Genomic DNA, 20,645 nt, shown 5'->3' on the forward strand with positions numbered 1-20,645 from the left:
TGACAATTTCCACTTCTACAGAGGTCAAACTTAGTATTTTTAAGGTAGCTAGATACCTTATTGACACTTTCAGATTTTTATTATTTTCTCAGTTCTAGAAGTCACCAACCCCAATAAAGTATGCATTTTCTGAAAGCCCTAATATTGGGAATTCGACTGTGGACAGTATACATTCATTATTTGCATAATAGTCATGTGACAAGCGTTTTGCTGAACCTTCCAAAAATAAAAAAAAGCCAAAATAGCTGTAGCTCACTGCCACATTTTACCCTCTGATAGATATTAACCCTGTACACTTTTGCACTTTCCGCTTAGCAGAAGGGGGGAGGTTTTATCTCTACGAATTTCATTTATTGAGTTTATTGAACAAGCTGAGGGCAGTCCTTTAATACAATGCATCTGCCTTCACCTAATAAAGTTCTCATTCATGCAAATATAGATGCTTTTTGTCAGAACACATGTTGAGGCCATGACTCGGTCTGAGGGTCAAGGTTTCATGAGTGATGCACATAACATATTTTTGGCATTCAGCCAGGAGTTTGTAATTCAATTGAGGTGCCTGTCTGACATATGCTGTCAGACGACAGGTATATTGACCGATATTTTGAGCTTTATACAATCTTAACTTTCATTATTTTCTAAAGAAAGTTATTATTAGAAATGCATGTGAAATGTGGAGTGGTTTTTAGTGAAAATAAAAATAAGATGGTAGGTCAGAGAACATATCTTGCATGGTACGTGTCTCATGAAACCAACTCAAAAGAGCAAGCACAAGCTCCCATGGAGCACAGTATTTCTTGAGGTAACTTCGAAACAGACTGAAAGTGACACTAATTTCTGAAACTTGTTTTTTTTATTAGATTTTTAGGCCATTAAAAGAAAATTCTTTGTTTGCCGTCCTTGGACTTTTGAAAAACCTACCAGCCAGCCGGGGAAAAACAAACACAGATAAAAAACAAAAGTTTAACATAAGCTCAATTTTCATTTGGTTTGCTTTGGAAAAATAATATTTTTATTTTTAGTGACGTTAACTTTTTGTTTATTTTCTTGATTTTCTCTGAAAACCTATCAGCGGGTGGATGGCAAACAAATATTTTTTTCCCAGCTTTGTATCAGGTATGTCTTGTACATAAAAACTTTATGACAAAAACAAAAAAACTTGGACTAATAGTAGTTAGGAAGGGAAAATAAATTGTACTCTGAGAAGGAAAGTAAAAATTAAAGTTGCCAGACTTCTTGGTACAGTTGAAAAAATTATTCCAAGTAGAGCCGCGAAGTAGGGAAGTAAATCAATATTCCACCACCCCCCCCCCCGTATCAAATGGTCTACCCTTAACATGATCCAATTACAACTTTGCTGGCGCGCATGGCGCGATGACAGAACGCTTCAAATATCCGACGACGTACACAACCACCGCAGTACTGCACTGCAACCCTTGTCACGAATCCGTAGCCTCTACCACTCGGGTAGGTGAGCCCCACTCCCAGCAGAACACGTCAAGGAGTGGCAGGGCTCGTTTTCGCAGCAACTGCAACCCTTGTCACCAATGTACCGTTTGTTGCACCACTTTTGCAGCAGTGGGTCAGTCTCGGCTCCCATGTGATGAAAAATGTCTTCTCCGGAAGAAATCGGTGCACACAGTAACAAAGACAGTGTTGATGGGTTAGCGGAAGCGCCGAAAGCAGTGTCCCTGAAGGACGTTGAAGATCACGAACCAGTGTTAGCCACTCGTGATGGTGAATGTTGCGACTACAGAATGGGCATCTGTAAGCAGTCGGAAAAGTGTGGAAGTAAACATCCCCATGTACCTTATCCATCGTCTTCCAAATGGGATACCCACCACATGCAACGTTTACGTTTCGAATGCTACGCTTTCAACGTGGATCCAAAGAATTGGTCAGATGATAAAGTTATCTGCGAATGGGTATTGCGAGTCTTTCGTCATCGGATCCCCGATACTTTCAGTGAATATGACGACGAAAAGATAGATACTGACCCTGACTTGCCAGAGTTGCCAATCGCATTGCATACAACTCATTCTGAAAGCGTAGCAAGTATCATCGATCGCATGTCGGGTCAGCGTAAGTATAATCTGTGACACAAGCAAGTCCTACACTGTTGACGGCTAGATTTCACCCACTTCGATTTTAGCTAACATTCGGTATACGTGTACCAAAGCACAGTCGCTTCCTCCACACACTGTGACCAAAGGGAGTTTAAAGTCGGTGGCATACTGTTTGTTTGTCTGTTCGTCTGTATGTATATGGATGTAGGCATGCATGTATGTCTACATCAAAAACGAGAACGGCAACGCCTATTTGGTGTACAGATGCACCCAGGGGTGGGGATGAGAATTTTGTTCAAACGAACATTGACATGTATATCCCTCGGGGACCGAACTTATGATATTGTTGAGTTTGTTCAAATTTTGGTGAAATTTGACAGTTGTGTCCATGTGTTTCATGCAATTTTCCCCATTTTTGGTCAAAAAATCTTCATCTCTGTACGGCTCATCGGATTGCTTTAAAACTTGGTATGCGTGATCGTGAATGATCTTTATATATGTATTACCTCAGTCAGACTCTGGTGAAATTTTTACATTGAAAAACTATCATGTGGCGATTGACCAACCACTATACTCCATTTAAAAGTCTTCATTCATAAGGCCCTTGGTGAGGATCATAATGGAAATAGCATTATAGCACTAGTGGGGATGGCATTGAAGCACAGAGAAATTGAGATAAAATCTAAAATAAAGACAAAAACTGACTGTATGAAAAGCTTTATCATTATAAAGCGCAGTATTATTATGCAATACAAACCCATAATAAGAACGTGGTTTTTAAAGGTCTCGCAAAAACCCCACGTTTCAAAACAACAGAAATACCCTTGATGGTCTATAGAATAGTTATGTTCATTTCTGTTATCATTTAGCATGAGCAATTATTAAATATGGCATAGGAAAAATGCAGTTTGGGAGTGTCCCGTGGCCCAACCCTATCAATCGACTTTTTTGCCGTTGCGATGTTTGCATGACGATGTATCTTATAATGGAAAGAAAGTATTCCACCCTTTCATAAGCTCCCCACGGGGAGTAACTTCTAGGGTTTCCGGTTTCGTAATTAGTATCATCTTCAGTGTTCACAAAATGTAATAAAAACGTGAATGTGGCGAAAATTCAATTAAAACAATATGCCACACTTGCGAATAAAAAATTTTGCCGTGAAATTTTGGTTTCGCCAGCTAAAGATACAAGTTTTGCCAATTGATGGAAGTGAGTAACACTTCTTCGTTAAAACTGAGGCAGTCTGGAAGCAATGCCCGTCAGAGGGCGTATGGGCCACAGTCACTTGTGACTTCCCATGAGTGATGGCTACTGCTCTGTGGTATGCATTATGTATACCACACAGCAGCTGTTGTGTTTCAAACCACAAGTGACTGTGGTACTGATGCATTGAGTGTGTTCACATTGTGCATGTCACGTCGATGGAGGTGTCATAGGCACGATCTTCATGGGGTAAAAGTTCATGATGGATTTAAATCAGGACAAGTCCGTTCATTAAAGCAGACTGCACCTGCAGCATTCTTTGGGTCGAGCAATTTCCAACAGACGTATACGTAGCCCTAGCGGGAGAGTCTACTGGTGAGAAATGGAAGGCTAGTGTTGGTTGCACTGCCGACACACACACACATGGCTTATTAATATTTGTTGTGTTAGTTGATACGGGGCAGAGATAAGGGACAGTGTGTGATTGCTATTTGATGTAAATGCAGAGCGTTTTGAGATCACAAGGCACTGGTGATTACCCCGCTGAGGATGTGGCCTTTTAATTGTCGCACAATGACCCCAATAGAAACCGCACATAGAAATACAAAAAAAAATTAACACTGGCCAGTACTTTTATGTTGCAATTCTGTTACAAGTGTAGCATTGCCCCCTGGAGCTATTAAATCAGCAGAACGGACTGATTTTGAGAGATCTTGAAACAAAGGCCTATAAAAATCCCAAGGGTATTCAAATTAAGTTGGATATTCAAAATTGAATCAAAAGAGTTTTATTTCAAAATTCTCGTCCTTACTGGTAAATGTAATGGGGGTCCAGACACTTGCACTAAAAACCCGTTTGCCCGACACAACTTCGTCCCAAAACCATTTCGTACCAAAACCAGCTCATCCCAAATACTACCTTGTCCAATGCCACTTCTTCCCAAGTAGCACCTAGTATTAAACGACTTCACCCTGAGTATAGTACCATCATAACACTGCCAACAGATCCTAAGACTATGATGCTGTTATGTGTCACAGCGTTGTGTTTACCTACAACTTGGAAGCATTACTGTATCGGGACATTTTGGTTACCATGAACCATTTATTCTTGCATAAAGCCATAAATGGTAGCATTCAATGGAAAAAAAGGAAAACGCAAACTACTAAATGCTGCAACTTAGGTGCCATGCATGGAATTGTGTGAAGTTATTTTCTCAAAATGTGTACATGACTTTAGTCCAGGGATGATAGATAGGTGATGAAAATTTCAATGGCAGTAGTTGGTTATTTTCAGCTTTACCAGATGGTGATAGTGTGGGGTAAAGTGGTTTGGGGCCAACATTACTCGTGGGGCAAAGAGTCTTTGGTATGAGGTTGTTTTGGTGTGAAGTGGTTATGGGGCAAAACGGTATGGGACATTGACGAGATGATATGATGCGGGGCGGTTTGGTGCGAAGTGTCTGGGAACCATTACATGTGGCATGTGCAGAAGTTGGTCAGGGTTTTTGAGATGATAGATCAATGCTGGTGTTACCACTATTCTTCTCAATAGAATCTGTTGAAGCTTGGACAGTTCATTATTATGGTTGTCCTCATGAGTAAACATGGCATGGATATGTGGCTTAGATTCTTGTAATTAAGAAAAATTTAAGAAACCACGAACAGCCTGACGCTACAGCCTGCATTGCATTCATTTTGACTTAACATATCTGATAAAATGTGAGCACAGTGTCATTGAGGCTATTTTTTGATGTCTAGATCTGTTCATCAGGCATATCTTAAATTCCATTTTGTTCAAAAGATGGTAAAAGGTCAGTGACCTATGTCATATAATATGCAAATCAGTTTGTTTCATCCAATCCAACATTGCCTCCAGGTTGCCATTTTGTTACAATTTCAAGTCCAGAACCATAACTCTGGCCTAGCTAGGTCTATTTCATTCACGCTAGCTACTGATATATTTTCTGAAATTTTTGTGTGAGGCCACTCATAAAATTTATAGTATTGTATACTGTATGTGAATGCTTCTTTTGGGAAGATTTCATTCAAAGTTAAATATATGCCATTTCAAGATACTGAGTGAATCCAATCTACACTGATATCACTGTACATGGTAGTGGGGACCATTTTATTGACAATGACTTGCTGTAAGTTATAATTTGGGTCAAGAAATCATATTTTTCAGACCTGTTTGTCAGATGTCTTTGAAATGTTCATATTTTCCCTTACAAACTCGACACTCATGCATTGAGTAGAGTCAGTAGCATGAGAGATCTCGGTGTTATTATTGACCAAAGATTATATTTTTGTGACCATGTAAATAACATGATTCAAGGTGCTAGAAAAGCTCTTGGTTTTATTATGAGGAATAGCCATTGTATTAACAGTGTGCACGTTTTAAAATTATTGTACTTTACCTTGGTAAGGTCTAAGCTTGAATATGCTTCTGTTATTTGGAATAGTATTAGTAAACACCAGTCTGATAGAATTGAAAGAGTACAGCATAAATTTTTAACATTTCTTCATAAAAGAATTACTGGTTTTTACAGTGATGACATTGACTCGTTGTGCAATATTTACAATTTACAGTCATTAAAATCAAGGAGGACTATATTTGATTATATATTTTTATACAAATGCATAAATGCAAAGTTTAATGTTAATGCTTTAGCTTCATTTTTTAGTCTTCATGTACCAAGGTTTTCAACTCGGCGTACTACTTTGTTTCATGTGCCATTTGGTAGAGTTAATTGTGTTCGTGACTCTCTTTTTAGTAGAATTCCGAGACAATTTAATTTGCTTTTAAACGAATACAATGACATTGATCCTTTTTCTGTAAATTTAAATGGTTTTAAAAATGTTTTAAAACATTATTTTTTCAGTATTTGTTAAAGTTTGTTCGTCTTGTCTTCTTGCTTTAACTCTGTATCTGTATTTTTACTAACAGTCTTCCATAAATGGCCTCGGCTGTGGAAGTCATTATTAATAAAATAAAATAAAAAATAATATTTACTTGATAAAATTTGATATTTGATGTCCTTAGAGATGGCAATGTCTAGTTATGTTGAAGTGTCATTTGACTATCTACAACATGGTTGGCCACCTTCTGTCCCTAGGATAATAGTAGAGAAGGACTTTTAGAGGGTATGTTGTACTAAATAATGTCTTTTTGACTTTTCTTTTCCTTTATTATGTATAGTATCAAAAGAGTTGCAGGAAGATAGTTTCCTTATCATGTTGAAGAATTTTGTATCAAAGTATGATTTAAAAAATGCCAGCATCCAAAAATTGTGCCAGGCTGTCCTTAGAGGGGTAAGTATCCTTTTCTCTCCAATAATGTCTAGCATAACACAATAAATGGCAATCATGCATGTATGTTTACAAACTTATAAAGCCTTACTCTACAGAATTTCAAACATTTTATGTATCCCACATTTTCTTCCAATTCTCTTTGATGTTCTTTTTACCGTACAATACATGATGTCACATTGTTTCCCTAGAAGTGAAATGTGAACATTAGATTCAAGTGATCACGCCTCCTTTATATTTACTCCACCTCATCTCGGCCAAATCTATAGTGGATGGTCAGCCTGGGACCCCGCTTTATACTGAACAATGCAATGTGTATACTTTTCAAGGAGGATATTCTGGCTTAAACGCTTCAAAAGCTGCAACTTTTGATATTATTTTCATGATTTTACTTTAAACTAGATTAGTCGATGTAGATAAACTTACTGTAATGTATTCATAGACATATTATCAACCCCTGTTCTTATGGAACATTCATAATCAGTGAATCATTAGAGGACCATTTTGACTGATTGACTTTCAAACTCAAAGGGATGCCAGTGATGGTCTCTGCTAAAGCCTATTCATATTTAAATGAGCAGTTTTGCATTCCAAGGCGTTAAAAAGTGTATCTTGCGACTTGATGAAGTATGGATGAAGGCCCAACAGTGAGGTGCTAGACTTATTACAAGGAGGGACCACTTTGTTTTGTTAATGACTAGGATTACTTGGCATGCTGACTCTTAGTCTTACTATAGATCTTGCAACAAGCACAACATGAAATATTTCATAGTTTTCTTGTTTTTTTTCAGGATTTCATGCCACAAGGAGTAACACATTATGCCCACAGAAACACACTGTTTGCATGGGTGGATGCCTTAAATATGTACAGTAGAGGTGCCTTCACAGAGTCATGTTTGGATGAATTGTTGGCAAGCATTATCAACTCTGCTGGAAATGAAACTGACACACTCATTAGAATCAAGTATGAATTATTCATTAGCTTTATTGATGTTCATGTGGATGTTTTCCTTCAAAAACCTTCAAAAGTCTTTCACTTTTACCATACCAAGTGTTGTTCTCCACTGACACACAGCTTATCAAATAGTTAGAGCTGTGCATTGTCATCTTCAATATTTTGCATATAAAGCAGCATTTGATAAGTAAGTTTTCTCTTCAGACCTGCTTGACTGATTCTCTTGACAATGCTATGTCCATGGAGATGAATTTTGATTGCAGGTTTTTTATCCAAAATATCATCTTATTTCAAACATTCCAACCCATTGGTCAGCTGTCCATGCCTTATTATGTCACATATTACAACAGAGCTGTATGGGCTGTTGGGTCCCTTGTAGCAATTTAGTTAAAAAATCTTCAAAACTACTTGTCAAAGAGTGTTTAAATTTGATACAGATGTTCTTTAAGAAGACTTGGCATGAATTTCTTCAAATTGCAATGAAAATCTGCAGTGTCTTTTTTCAGCTCGTATATTTACATATGTATATATGCGAATGAATGGCATTCTTATAGGCTGACAAAAAAATGTCAGTTGTCTGTCTGTCTAGATGTATGTTGTCTGTATGCTATGTTTGTATTTATGTTAGTCCACATCAAACATGTGAGAACTACAGCACCTACCATTGTAACACTTGGTGTGCAGATCAGTGTGCCCACTTAGCAAAGTTGATACATCATGTTGCAAGACTTAGCTTTGTGCTGCATTGAAAATGCAAGCAAATGATGTGTGGCAGACACCTTTGTAATTCTTCAAATCTAGAAAAACAACCAATCCACATCCATAATATATTTTCAGTGAGTTAATTTCACAAGGAAAAAAGTCTGAATATGTTTTGATCAAAAGGAGATTGTGCACAGCTACCGAGGTATATTGTTTTGATTGTAGTTTTGCGGCTCTGTGTGTGAATATGAGGATTTGAGACTCACATTTGATGATAGATTGGTAATGCAGAAAATTGTATTATTTATCTGTATTTTAGTTCACTCACATAGCTGGGATTCATTCAAGACACACAACTCATACGCAAAGTCAGAAATCCTTGTTTAATAACCCGCAGTTACAAATTTGAACTTCAAGTCGCTGCCACTGATAGCTTTCTCTCTCTCTCTCTCTCTCTCTCTCTCTCTCTCTCTCTCTCTCTCTCTCTATATATATATATATATATATATATAACCGGTATATATATGTATGTATGTATGTATGTATATATGTAACATAATTAAAAGTGTGGTTGCTGTTTAAAATGACTTATTTGTTTTTCTTACAGAATTCGAGAATCCACAGCAAAAACTATAAATGTGTGTGGGCAGGCTGTTAATGTACAGGGTGATATTGCAGTTTGGTCTGCACATGGTGATTGTGTATTACAGGTTATTACATGTATAGAGGTAGGTACAAATATTTTACCAGAAATGAAACTTCAGAATTTATTGAATGTTTCCAACTTAACTGTTAACATGTCTTGGTTTTAAAACATATTAAAGGGACATTACTGCTATCTTTTGACCTTTTTTCACCAATATTGTTGCAAACGAGCAGTTCCTGATGTTGTTCGACTTATTGAAAAAATGTTTAAAAAACAGTTGACCATAGACAATTTCCATCTCGTTTGCCCACACTGTATAGAAAAACCTTGGGTATAAGGGGTTAAAGCACGGCTTGTCTTAACCCCAGAGTTTGGGAGTGTAGACCTGTGAGCAGACCACAGTGGTAACCACTGTAAGCATCAGCGTGTGAAAAAAAAACAAGGGTTGAGAGCCCCATGTTGCAGTTTTTGGATTCCTAATCCTTACTACCGATGGCGTTTGCTCCAGTTACATTTTGACGATCAGCTTTTCATGCAGATCTTGATAACCAATCCTGTTCTGAGATATACGGTACCATTCTTTGCTGCAACAGAGCACATTTTTGTAATGAGCATTTCAAATGCCTACAAGCTGCCACAGTCATGAAGTTGATGACAGGGCCAAACAATGGAATTGTTTTCGCCTCGTTTGTACCTCCATGTAGACTTGCCCAAAGCCTTTTGGCATAAAAATGTTAAAACAGAGTAAAATGAAGGAATAAACTTACAATAGACTGTCAAGTTAGTGTCAAGGTGATCCAAAATTGAAGCAATATACTTTGGCAACTGTACATGTTTCACTATCTGCACAGCTTACAGGCAAATGCACTGTTTAGTTTCACTATTTTTCAGTAGTTCGTAAGTCGATATCCATTGTGCTGAAGTTTAGTTAGCAGGTCACAGGTTGCTTACGCTCTAGCTCTACGTTGACAGTTGACATAAAGTAGTATGTGTAGCAATATGACGCCCTTACCAACATTGAACCTTGCCGTGAAGAGCAAGAAGGTGGTTTTACATATCCTTGAAGCCGTCCATAGTCCCAATTTAGGTCTATTGATTTGATCAGGGAATTTTTTCATCAAAAAGAGTGAAAAAGTCAAAAGATAGCAATAATGTCCCTTTAAGTACCGGTAAGTGCTGTAAACATGCATCACTTGTTTATAATTTGTGAACCTTTTATCCCTAGGTCTCTTTATCCCAGAGTGTCATCAGTATGCAGTCCTCCATTTGCAGTTCTTGTCAAACATTAATTTGTTGTCTTCGGGTGCAGCTGTTCTTGTCTTTGCCTTGTTCTGGAGTTCTGGAGTGTTCTCTGTCTCCTTCTCTACCCAAGCACTGTTGTTGATTCACCATTTAAATACAGTTCAGATAGACATAGGAACACTAGTATGGATACAAATTCCCACAAGGAGGAAAACAAGCATCTTTACTTTGAACAGATAAAGTTGTCTGTAGTAGTATATGAATTTTTAGGTTACATAAATATGCACATGCATAATGAGTACACCTTTTAGTATTTCATCTGACATGTTCACACATGAGTTCATTTTCTGCAGAATTCTGCCTGAGCTATTCTTACAGGCCGAAAAATGTCTGTAAGTAACATGGATGTACATACGGTATATATGTTACAAATGATAGTTCACATCAAAGATTTTAGAACTAAAGCACCTACTTGGCTATCTGAGACTCAGTTGTATGGTGCACCATAGAGTAGCAATGTGAATTTTGTTTTTAAACATGTTATTAAATATAAAAATTTGCAATGAGGTGAGACAAGGCAAAAGCAGTCAAACAATACTCAGTAATCACAATGAAGATTTGATTGATAATGTACATCTTTTACCAACTACACAGATTTGTATATTTTGTGAAGATGTCCAGCATTTTCAATTTTTTAAAGAATAAATGTTTCTCACTTTAAGTCAAATCTGTACAAGTGCTAATTAACATAAGGTTATGGAATAATGTTTCCAATCTTTGCAGTGCAGTGCAAATACCAGTGGTATGCATGCATTGAAGTGAAGGTAAACTGTGGTACATTTGTATTAATACTTTAAATTATGGCATACATATGCATGTCAGTATGTATTTTTGGTTCAATACAATATGGCTGCCAGGCAGTAATTTTGCTTTTGTTTTTAGCTCCACTGTCAGCGACGTGGAGCTTATCAAATAGGTTGATTTTCCATCGTCGTGCGTCGTCCTTCAACAGTTACCTTCTCCTATGAAACCGCAAGTCCAATTGCTTTGAAATTTTATATGCAGTTCACTTGGGGTGACCTCACTTAAGTTTGTTCAAATCATGGTGAATTTGCATATTTGTATTTTTCGGGCATTTTTTGGTGTTTTTGGTAAAAAAATCTTCTTCTCTGAAACCACTTGTCCGACTGCTTTGAAATTTGATATGCAGTTTACTTGGGTGACTTCAGTCAGATTTGTTCAAATCATGGTGAAATTTGCATATTTGTATTTTTAAGGCAATTTTGGTCATTTTTGGTAAAAAAATCTTTAAAAATCTTCTTCAAAACTATCAGTCAGATAGCTTTGATATTTGGTACATATGTTCCTAGGGATGATCTATTTGAGATTTGTTCAAATTGTGAAGAAATATGCAAATTTGCATTTTTAGTCCCCATGGACACCGTCCGGGGGGACTTATAATTTTGGTCATATCCGTGCGTGCGTGCGTGCGTCTGTCCGTCTGTCCGTTCACGCAGATATCACAGAGATGCCTGGAGCGATTTCATTCAAACTTGGTACAAGGATTACTTCATATGTCATACAGATGCACGTCGATTTGTTTTGTGATACGATCCTATATAGCTGCCAGGCGGCCATTTTCTTACGATTTTTTCATGTACAGAGCCATGTACAGAGCCATAACTCAGGCATATTCCAACTGATTTTATTCAAAGTTGGTACAAGGACATTGACCAATGTCATAGATATGCACATTAATTTGTTTTGTGATACAATCCAATATGGCCACCAGGCGGCCATTTTATTACGATTTTTTCATGTACAGAGCCATAACTCAGGCATATCTCAACCGATTTTATTCAAAGTTGGTACAAGGGCATTGACCTATGTCATACATATGCACGTGAATCTGTTTTGTGATACGATCCAATATGGCCGCCAGGCGGCCATTTTATTACAATTTTTTCATGTACAGAGCCATAACTCAGGCATATCCGCATGTTTCAACCGATTTTATTCAAAGTTGGTACAAGGACATAGACCAATGTCATAGCTATGCACATCAATTTGTTTTGTGATGCGATCCAATATGGCCACTGTGTGGCCATTTTGTTACGATTTTTTCATGTCCTGAACCATAACTCAGACATGTATCAAGCGAATTCATTCAAAAGTATTTTTATCACAGACCTAATGAAGAGGACTCTATCATCTCTGAGGACCTGTAATCAAAATACCCATTAACAAGTGGGGACTATGTCATCAACGATGACTTGTTAAGGCAATTTTTGCCATTTTTGGTCAAAAAATGTATTTCTCAAAAAGAACTGGTCTGATAGTTTTGAAATGTGGTATACAGGTTTCTATAGATGAACTAAGTAATATATATTGAATTTCTGATGAAATCTGTAATTTTGTATTTTTGGGGCAATTTTTGCCACTTTTGGTCCAAAAATGTGTATTTCCAAAACTACTCATCTGATAGCTTTGCAATTTGGTATACAGGTTCCTACAGATCACCTTAATGATATTTATCGAAATTATGATGAAATCTGCAATTTTGAATTTTAGGGGCAATTTTATTCATTTTTGGTCAAAAAATGTGTTTCTCAGCTTTGAAATCTGGTATACAGGTTTCTCTAGATAAACTAAATTTGATCTTTTGAAATTATGATGAAATCTGCAATTTTTATTTTTGGGGGCAATTGTTGTCATTTTTGGTCAGAAAATTTTATTCTCAAAAAAACTACTCATCAGATAGCTTTGGGTGACATGTTCTTAGGGATGATCCAATGTGATATATTCAAAGTATGATGAAATCTTCAATTGTGTATTTTTGCAGCTATTTTAGTCACTTTTTTCTGGCCACTGCATTGAGCTATCAAAGATTACCACCTTCTTCATCAAATGTGCCAAAAATAGTTATTCTCTACATAAACACAGCGGAGCTATATCGGCCGCTAGGTCGCTTGTTCATGTTTAAAGCCACCTTGACTGACTTATTGCATACATTGAACATATCAATACACAGTGACTTAGATACACAAAATTACTTCAGGGTATGATAAAATATGGCCTCATGCAGCCATTTTGTTTTTCCCTTTTGATGTTCAAAGCTGTTACTCACACATGCCTGAATTTGAACTTTGGACAAGGACATCTTAATATGACGTACATATGCATATCTAATATTTTTTGTGATACAATCTAATATGGCTGCCAATGAAGTAGCTGCTTTGTTCTGATATCCTTCAAAAACTCAAACTCACACCATATTTGATGAATGTGCAATATTTTTCAGCTTGTATCGATATTTGATATGTTTTGTCTACCATATATTTTTCATTTGACAGCATAAAGTATTTCCAAGACCAACAGATATACGAAGAGTCTTACCACAGATTGCATGTGAAGCAGTGGCTGTCGGAAAGGACACGCCATTTGGAAATAGACATTATAAGACAATGTATCAGTTGTCTGTACATGTTGTACGTTCTCCCTCACGGACCATAATGCACGTGATTGTGTTTCTTGTAAGGTGTCATGTATCAAACGATACACTTGCAAACATGTACAAATGCCCAATCACAAATCCACTTCAGAGGTCATATATACTATATGAAAAAGTTCATCATGAAAACCTCTACAGTGATTCCTTCATATCAAATGTTTATAAAGCCATAAAGGCTGCCTTGTTGATCTTCAAACATTCTGAAGTGCATGACTAGATGTTGTGATGAAACTAAGTTTTGTGATCTGTTGACTTACAGTAAGCAGCAGAATAATTATGCCATTTCTGTGATGTAAACTTTGACAGTTGCTGTTGGCTTAGAATTTGGGATGTTGTCAGTCCCCAGTGATTTAGTGGGAGATGACAATGTCGTACATTTTATTTCATATCCATGTATGATTACTTTTCACTTTTCTTATGGACTATCTTTATGGGTAACCAAAGCACATGGGATGAAAGTGAGCGAATGGCTACATGTCTTCAACCAACATTGGAAAAATACAGAAAGCAAAAAACCAACTGTTTTAATGTTGCGAATGTTCCTTCAATAAGCTAACTTCAAACTGAGGAGGTTGGGTACTCAAATGTTTTCATTGAGACGGGTATGCACTGTCCAAATTAACAGCATCAACCCATCCTTGACTAGAAAATCAATTTACAAATTACAAGGAATTTCTGGTCAAACTCATACTCATAGACCAGAATTTCAACTACAAACCCTGAACCCCATAAAATTGAATTCAAAATATTTGACCCCAGCGCTTCAACCTTGCAAGATCACTTTAGTTGAACATCGTCATGCATATCATGGCCAACGGTTTCGCTTGATGAATTACAGCAAAATATGAGGATGATTTACATTTCTTTTGCACTTGAATGTTTTCTCTAAAATATGCAGAAGTTTTTTATTATTATGGGGAATAAAAGTCAAACTTGTGCAAGTTTTTACATTGACAACTTTAGCCACATTTTTGGACAAGGTGTAAACAAAATGGTTTTCAGTTGTGGTCATTCCCCCAACCCCCGTGTAGGAGGGACAGTGGGGGGGGGGGCAGTGTCATCACTCTGTCAGTATGCGTAAGTGTCAGTCTGTCTGCAGACAAAATGTGTGGAGCTCATACTTCAAAAATTACAAGACCCAAATACAATGATTTTGGCTAAGTGGAATGTTTGGCTTTGTATCTAGAACTGAGTGGAATCTGGCAGGTGGAGCTGACATAATTAAGAAAATGGCATAATTATGTATTTCAATAATGTCATATATACCCTTTGATAATGGACTTAACTCCATGATACTTTATGGAAATATTGTATTTGTGATAAATGGCTAAAAGAAAAATGCATTTGGATGTAAAATCAGTGTGCAAAATTATTTTAATGATCTTGCCAGTGCTAAGATAGTAATGATGTCCATGTGATGTGGTGCAGATGATCTGCTATGTCATGTCAAGCAGAGAACTTGAGACCATTGTATAAAGTGTACGATAATAATAGAAGTCTTTCAGACAAGAACACAAGGATTTTGCAAATGTGAACTTCTGAAATTAGGGATATATATTTGAATTGACTCGACCAAAATTGATGAAACTTGCTATGTACATTAAAGATGCTATGATATAAAATTGTTGAAAGGCATTAAGCATATTTACTTCAGCCAATTCCTTATTTGCATATTTAATAAACTTTCCTAATTAGATATATATATCTAAATTGACTTGACCAAGTTGATGAAACTTGCTATGTACATTGAAGATACTATAAAACAGCATTGTTGAAAGTCAAGCATTTTTACTTTAGCCAATTTCTTGTTTGCTTATTTAATGAACTTTCCTAATTAGGGATATTTATCTGTATTGACTAGACCAAAGTTGACAAAACGTGCTATGTACATTGATGATTATACCACGTTATAACAATATTGAAAATCATTTCGCATTTTCATGTTAGTTAATTTTTAATTTGCATATCTAATGAGTTCTCACAGTTTGGCATATATAGCTTGAAGGACTTGACCAAAGGCAATTACACTTGCTATATAAAGTGGTGATACAAAGACAGCAGTCAAAGACATTTAGTATTTTATACTTCAGCTAATTACATATTTGTATACTTAATGACATTTTTAATTAATCTATGGTGCATATTGTTCATGATGTTAATCATAAAACTTTCAATAAAGTTGCAAACATGTGACAAAAGTTTAAATTTAACTGCAATATATAATGAAACACCTGAGCATTTTCAGTTCAATATCTGTTTATATAGTAAGAAGTACAAATGTTGAGACCATGCACCTTGAAAATGAAAGACTTAAACTTTTACTGAAAGTTTCTCCAATTATTTTTTTAATATCCTCTTTCAAAATACGAATAAAAATTGGGGTGACCATGAAGATTTTGGTACTCAAACAAATTAACCGAGATTTTTCAACATCTGAAGTTCAAAATGGCTGCCGCCCCGTGTTACTTACGGAGAAAAATAAAATTTTCGAGTTTTGAAAAACAAAGACAGCGAAAAGTTTTTTTACATCCAGAGCTTTAAAATGAAACTCCGCAAGTGGCAGATCAGAAAAGAATTTTACAAGGTTGGGAGTCCGAATATCTGTCCCCGAGGCGCATTCTACCGTAATCTATACTCCCATGGCTGTAGTATTTGAAAACTGCCTTACGGGTCTTACCCATGCACCATTGTGACATAGCTGACATTTCATCCCGGCCATGGCATTTCATAGTATACTGCCATCTAATTCTCAATTCTTAGTGTAGGAAGTACTGAGTACTACTATGCACGTACCATTGTGGGTCGTCCAGTGTACTACCATCATTATTGACAAGACTGTGTCATGTCAGTAAGTATTATGGGTACAATTAAACAAGGTATAGCCATGAGTTGATGACGTCGAAATCACCGCACGGGGACGCCTAGAATTTTTGGCATGACTACTTAAAACGGCCAAAAGATATACCATGTATGTAAACCTCCATTTCATGACGTACACGATGACATTAACATTCTGTGGTAACAAAAGTATATATTAGTAATATAAAAGTAGCATGCTTTACTGTTTGTATTTTTTACTTTCATTAAGATAGAATTCGAAGATAGGTATTAAATGGTCGGAAGACGTTTTCTTCAAGAGATTTTCTGTGCTCAGTTCTCAGAATAGTAAGATATTCTCGGGAAGATATTCGTGAGATATTAGTAAAAGGTGGAAAAGTTATTTCCGAAGACAAGCTTTCCCACACAAAACACAAATATTGCTCAATGAACGTTCCCTATATACATATCGGAAACGAAACATATACTATTGCAACATAAACATTTGGATAGTGAGATGGGGAGCCTCTTTCACATATATACAGTTCGTGCTTCGAAAATGATAGACTTAAACTTTTGTTAAAGTTTTCCGCCAGCAAACTTTCGGCCATTTACTTTTATAACAAGAATAGCAATCGGATTTGACTGTGCAAATTTTGGTATAAGAGAAACACATTACCCAATATTTACCTGTATTTGAAATTCAAAATGGCAGCTATCACTGTGTTGTCTCTATGGTTACCAATATTTACCCGTGTTTGAAATTCAAAATGGCAGCTATTACTGTGTTATCTCTATGGTTGAAAATAGAATTCCCGATTTTCACACAACTAAGCTGATGAAAGTTTATTTACTAAATAAGCTTAAAAATGGGTCCCGACGAATGGTAGGCCAAAGATTGAGAGACGAAGATCTATCAAGGAGGCGTGTTCTACCTTATAATTAGATCAAACATGCAAAAAAAACCGGGTATTTTTCTGGTCTGATGATAATCATGATGATGATGATGATTAAGGGGATAGCAAGGTGATGAATACAACTGATCAGTCGACTTATTTACCGATTATTTAAAAAACTTCAGTTTTCGTAAATCGTGGTTACATTGGGTTTCTCGCTTTCGTTATGTTACCATAGTGATCGAGCTCACAAGTCAACAAATCTTGGACAAACCTCTTGGACACTGGCATAATTGAAACATCGTCGGCTTCCAATAGTTTTCAAATTTAGCATGTCAAATATAGAACAGTTTATTGACGCTATAATTTTCAATCAAAACTAATGTTTTTGTTAATGTTTCGTCCAGTTACCGGTACAATATCGTCTCCATTGTGAATATTGCACAGGTAACTTTTCACAAATCTTTCGTACTGACACGATACAGTCACAATAAGGGTGTTGTGATATCTTTCCATGTCAAGTTGAAATGGCGTCACCATGAAAAATTCAATGAAATCTATTTTCATTATGTGTCTATCCTTTGCATGGAAATTTCTGTTTAATGCACTCATTTCAACTGCAAGGGTCTCTATGTCAGCCAATCAAAACATAATATTTAATCAATAATTTAATTAATCTCTTTTTTCATCGTACTGTTTAGATTAAAATAGCCTAAATTACGTTGTCAATAAACAGAGAAGCTAATGGTACCATTTGATTAAGTAAACTTAAAACTTTAGCGTATCATATCGAACGCTCTCGTGGCGTGAACTTAAAAAAACCGTAAAAGAATTTGAAAGTAAATTATTAATAGAAGCAGAAGTAAAATTAATGACGTCAACAAACTTTCCAATGTTTCATAATGACACATTCACTTTTGAAGAAAACTCAACACCTTACGATGTATTCAAACTCGACTGAACAAAACATTACAACGATCATGCTAAACAAACAGAGTAAAAACAGAAAATTCTCCGGTGTGAGAAATATCATATCAGTGACATTTCAACGATGTTTTAAAAATGGTGCTTTGAAACAAACGATTGAATACTAATTGAATTTGTGAGGTAACGGTATCTTCTGAAGAATTAGAAACACCCATTAACACTTCAGATTTATATTAAGGTAATACAGGGTTTACTATTTCCCCAACTGACGTATATTTTTCTTTCAACATAAACTCATACATATCGGAGTCGAATCGCAATTACATATACTTACGCAAAATTGCAAATACGTGATCTTTTCAGTCTGCTTAGAAATGCTTCTATTTTCGAAGTCCGACCTATATCCTGTTCGAAATTGTTTTCTATAGTCACTCTAAACATATTTAAACTCTCTTCATACAAGGAATTTTCTGTGTTCAATTTTCAGAATGGCTGCATAAAAATTGTGAGTAGGCAAGGTGTGAGGGTGACACAGAATAATCGATATGTACACTGCAGAATTTATAATAATCCGTATTTGGCGTCACAAAATGTGGTGAATTCCTTGTACTTATGATAGTGTAGAGTGTAATTATGCATTATTTATGTGTTTGCTAAGATGTTAGAGGAAGGCATAATAAATGATATTATATTATCTTATTATTAGAAATTCTCTCCATTATTTATCGGGTTCTCTATTATTTCTCTATTATTTTTGATTCTGCAGGATGTTGGTGATAATGAAAGCAAGACTGAAGTGGAACTTGGCAAAAGCAGCTTGTTAAAGGGTAGTTGTAAATGTGTGATAGTTAGTTGGGAATTAGTTGGTTTATGTAAAGCATGTAAGCAGTTTTAGCTCCCAATGTATCACGTTCTTCGATGTCGGTGGAAACTTTAAAGAGATTTAGTTCACTGTCATGTGTAGCTGCAGTACAGTAGCTCGAGGTTTTGCCTAGGTGTGTTGCTGTCCGACCCAAATACCCAGGCAAAACCTCGAGCTACTGTACTGCAGCTATGTCATGTGGAGTGCTTTAGGTTACCCGTGAGTACATGCATACATTGTTGTTTAATTTGAGATCAAGATTATAAAAAATACGGGATAAAAGACAGTTTTACTCCTACGGATGTAAAGTTAGGTGAGGGTTGGCGTCAGAATATGTTGTCCCTCCGAAGGAAGCAGAGTCGAGTATTCGGCCGTGTGAGGGCGTTTTACGGCACGCGAACAAAACAAATCCGCCGGAGCATTCATATGATGATCTTTTTGTCTTTGATGATTTTTTTGTTTGTTTTTTTTTTCACACAAGACGCATTGTAATTTTAATGCATCCACAGTTATGTAGATTTGTTTTATGAGCGACCATGTTGAAATAAATTTATCTTTTTCAAAAAAAAATCCGCCGGAGCGCAGAAGTTCCCAAATTGGCCGTATTTTGCCGCTTTTCTCTTCAAATGCACATAAATAAAGTTGCTTTGCAGATTTAGCTCATATTGAAGCTATAATTGACATTTTTAAACATAAAGTCGCCTTATAGTTCAATTTTTTGAATGAAAAGCATCAACAATAATGTAAATTTCAATCCGGTCACAAAACTAACTGTATATTCTTAGCAATGAAAATCTAGTCTCGCATGCCAGACCTCGAACCTGCATGTGGTGCGATCGGCGAAGCCGCGAGCTGCCAGTAACCGCAGGTTACCTACGGTTACTCGCAGCTCGCGGCTTTGCCGCTCGCGCATGCAGGTTTCGAGGTCTGGCATGCCAGACTATGAAAATCGGGCATTGGCTCATTACTTTCCCCATAATAATCGGAGTAAAAACAAGAAAGCATGTCATGCGTAAACCTCTTTTACGTCACTGAACTAGAAAGTTAATGACCCTGACTCGGAGTAACCCCACGTCAATCGATCCACAGTGCATACAGCTGTTTGTTTTGTTGTTTTGTTATTGTCTCTCTCTAAACAAAGACGGAACTTTTATTGTGATTAGTTTACTGTGTCATGTGGAGTGCTATGATTAACCACGAAGACAGTCCGTAAAAGCAAAGTCTGAGTTTGAGTTTTCTTTCCTAAGCAATGCTCGCTTAACTTGATCTTCAGATATGAAAGATTCATGAGAAAATAGTTTTAGCTCCCAATATGTTTCAATGTCTGTGGAAACTTTGTTGAAAGTAGTTCACCTGTCATGTGGATTGCACTGTCATGTGGATTGCACTGTCATGTGGTTACCCAAGAAGATAGTCGGTAACGAAAGTACCTGAGTTTGAGTTTTCTGACTTGCAGACATTCATGCTTAACTTGAGATTAAAGCTGTGAAAGATATTTGATAAAGACAAT

General features: G+C 36.5%; 1 protein-coding gene across 3 annotated transcripts; it reads left to right on the top strand.

Moving 5' to 3' along the window:
• Nucleotides 1-1,344: 1,344 nt before the first annotated feature.
• Nucleotides 1,345-19,282, top strand: LOC139117959 (uncharacterized). 3 transcript variants are annotated; one of them, XM_070681215.1, is made up of 6 exons: nt 1,345-1,419; nt 1,527-2,082; nt 6,468-6,580; nt 7,369-7,541; nt 8,842-8,962; nt 13,476-15,957. In XM_070681215.1, the coding sequence occupies exons 2-6, from the start codon at nt 1,611-1,613 to the stop codon at nt 13,848-13,850; spliced, it is 1,254 nt and encodes a 417-aa protein (XP_070537316.1). In that variant the 5' UTR covers nt 1,345-1,419; nt 1,527-1,610; the 3' UTR covers nt 13,851-15,957. The 3 variants fall into 3 exon arrangements, with proteins under 3 accessions (XP_070537316.1, XP_070537315.1, XP_070537317.1); XM_070681214.1 differs by having other exon boundaries at nt 1,345-2,082; nt 13,476-16,130; XM_070681216.1 differs by lacking the exon at nt 13,476-15,957 and adding an exon at nt 19,040-19,282 and having other exon boundaries at nt 1,351-2,082.
• The last annotated feature ends 1,363 nt before the right edge of the window (nt 19,283-20,645 follow it).

The sequence above is a fragment of the Ptychodera flava genome, chromosome 18, assembly GCF_041260155.1.
Source record: "Ptychodera flava strain L36383 chromosome 18, AS_Pfla_20210202, whole genome shotgun sequence".
In the NCBI taxonomy this organism is placed as follows: domain Eukaryota; kingdom Metazoa; phylum Hemichordata; class Enteropneusta; family Ptychoderidae; genus Ptychodera; species Ptychodera flava.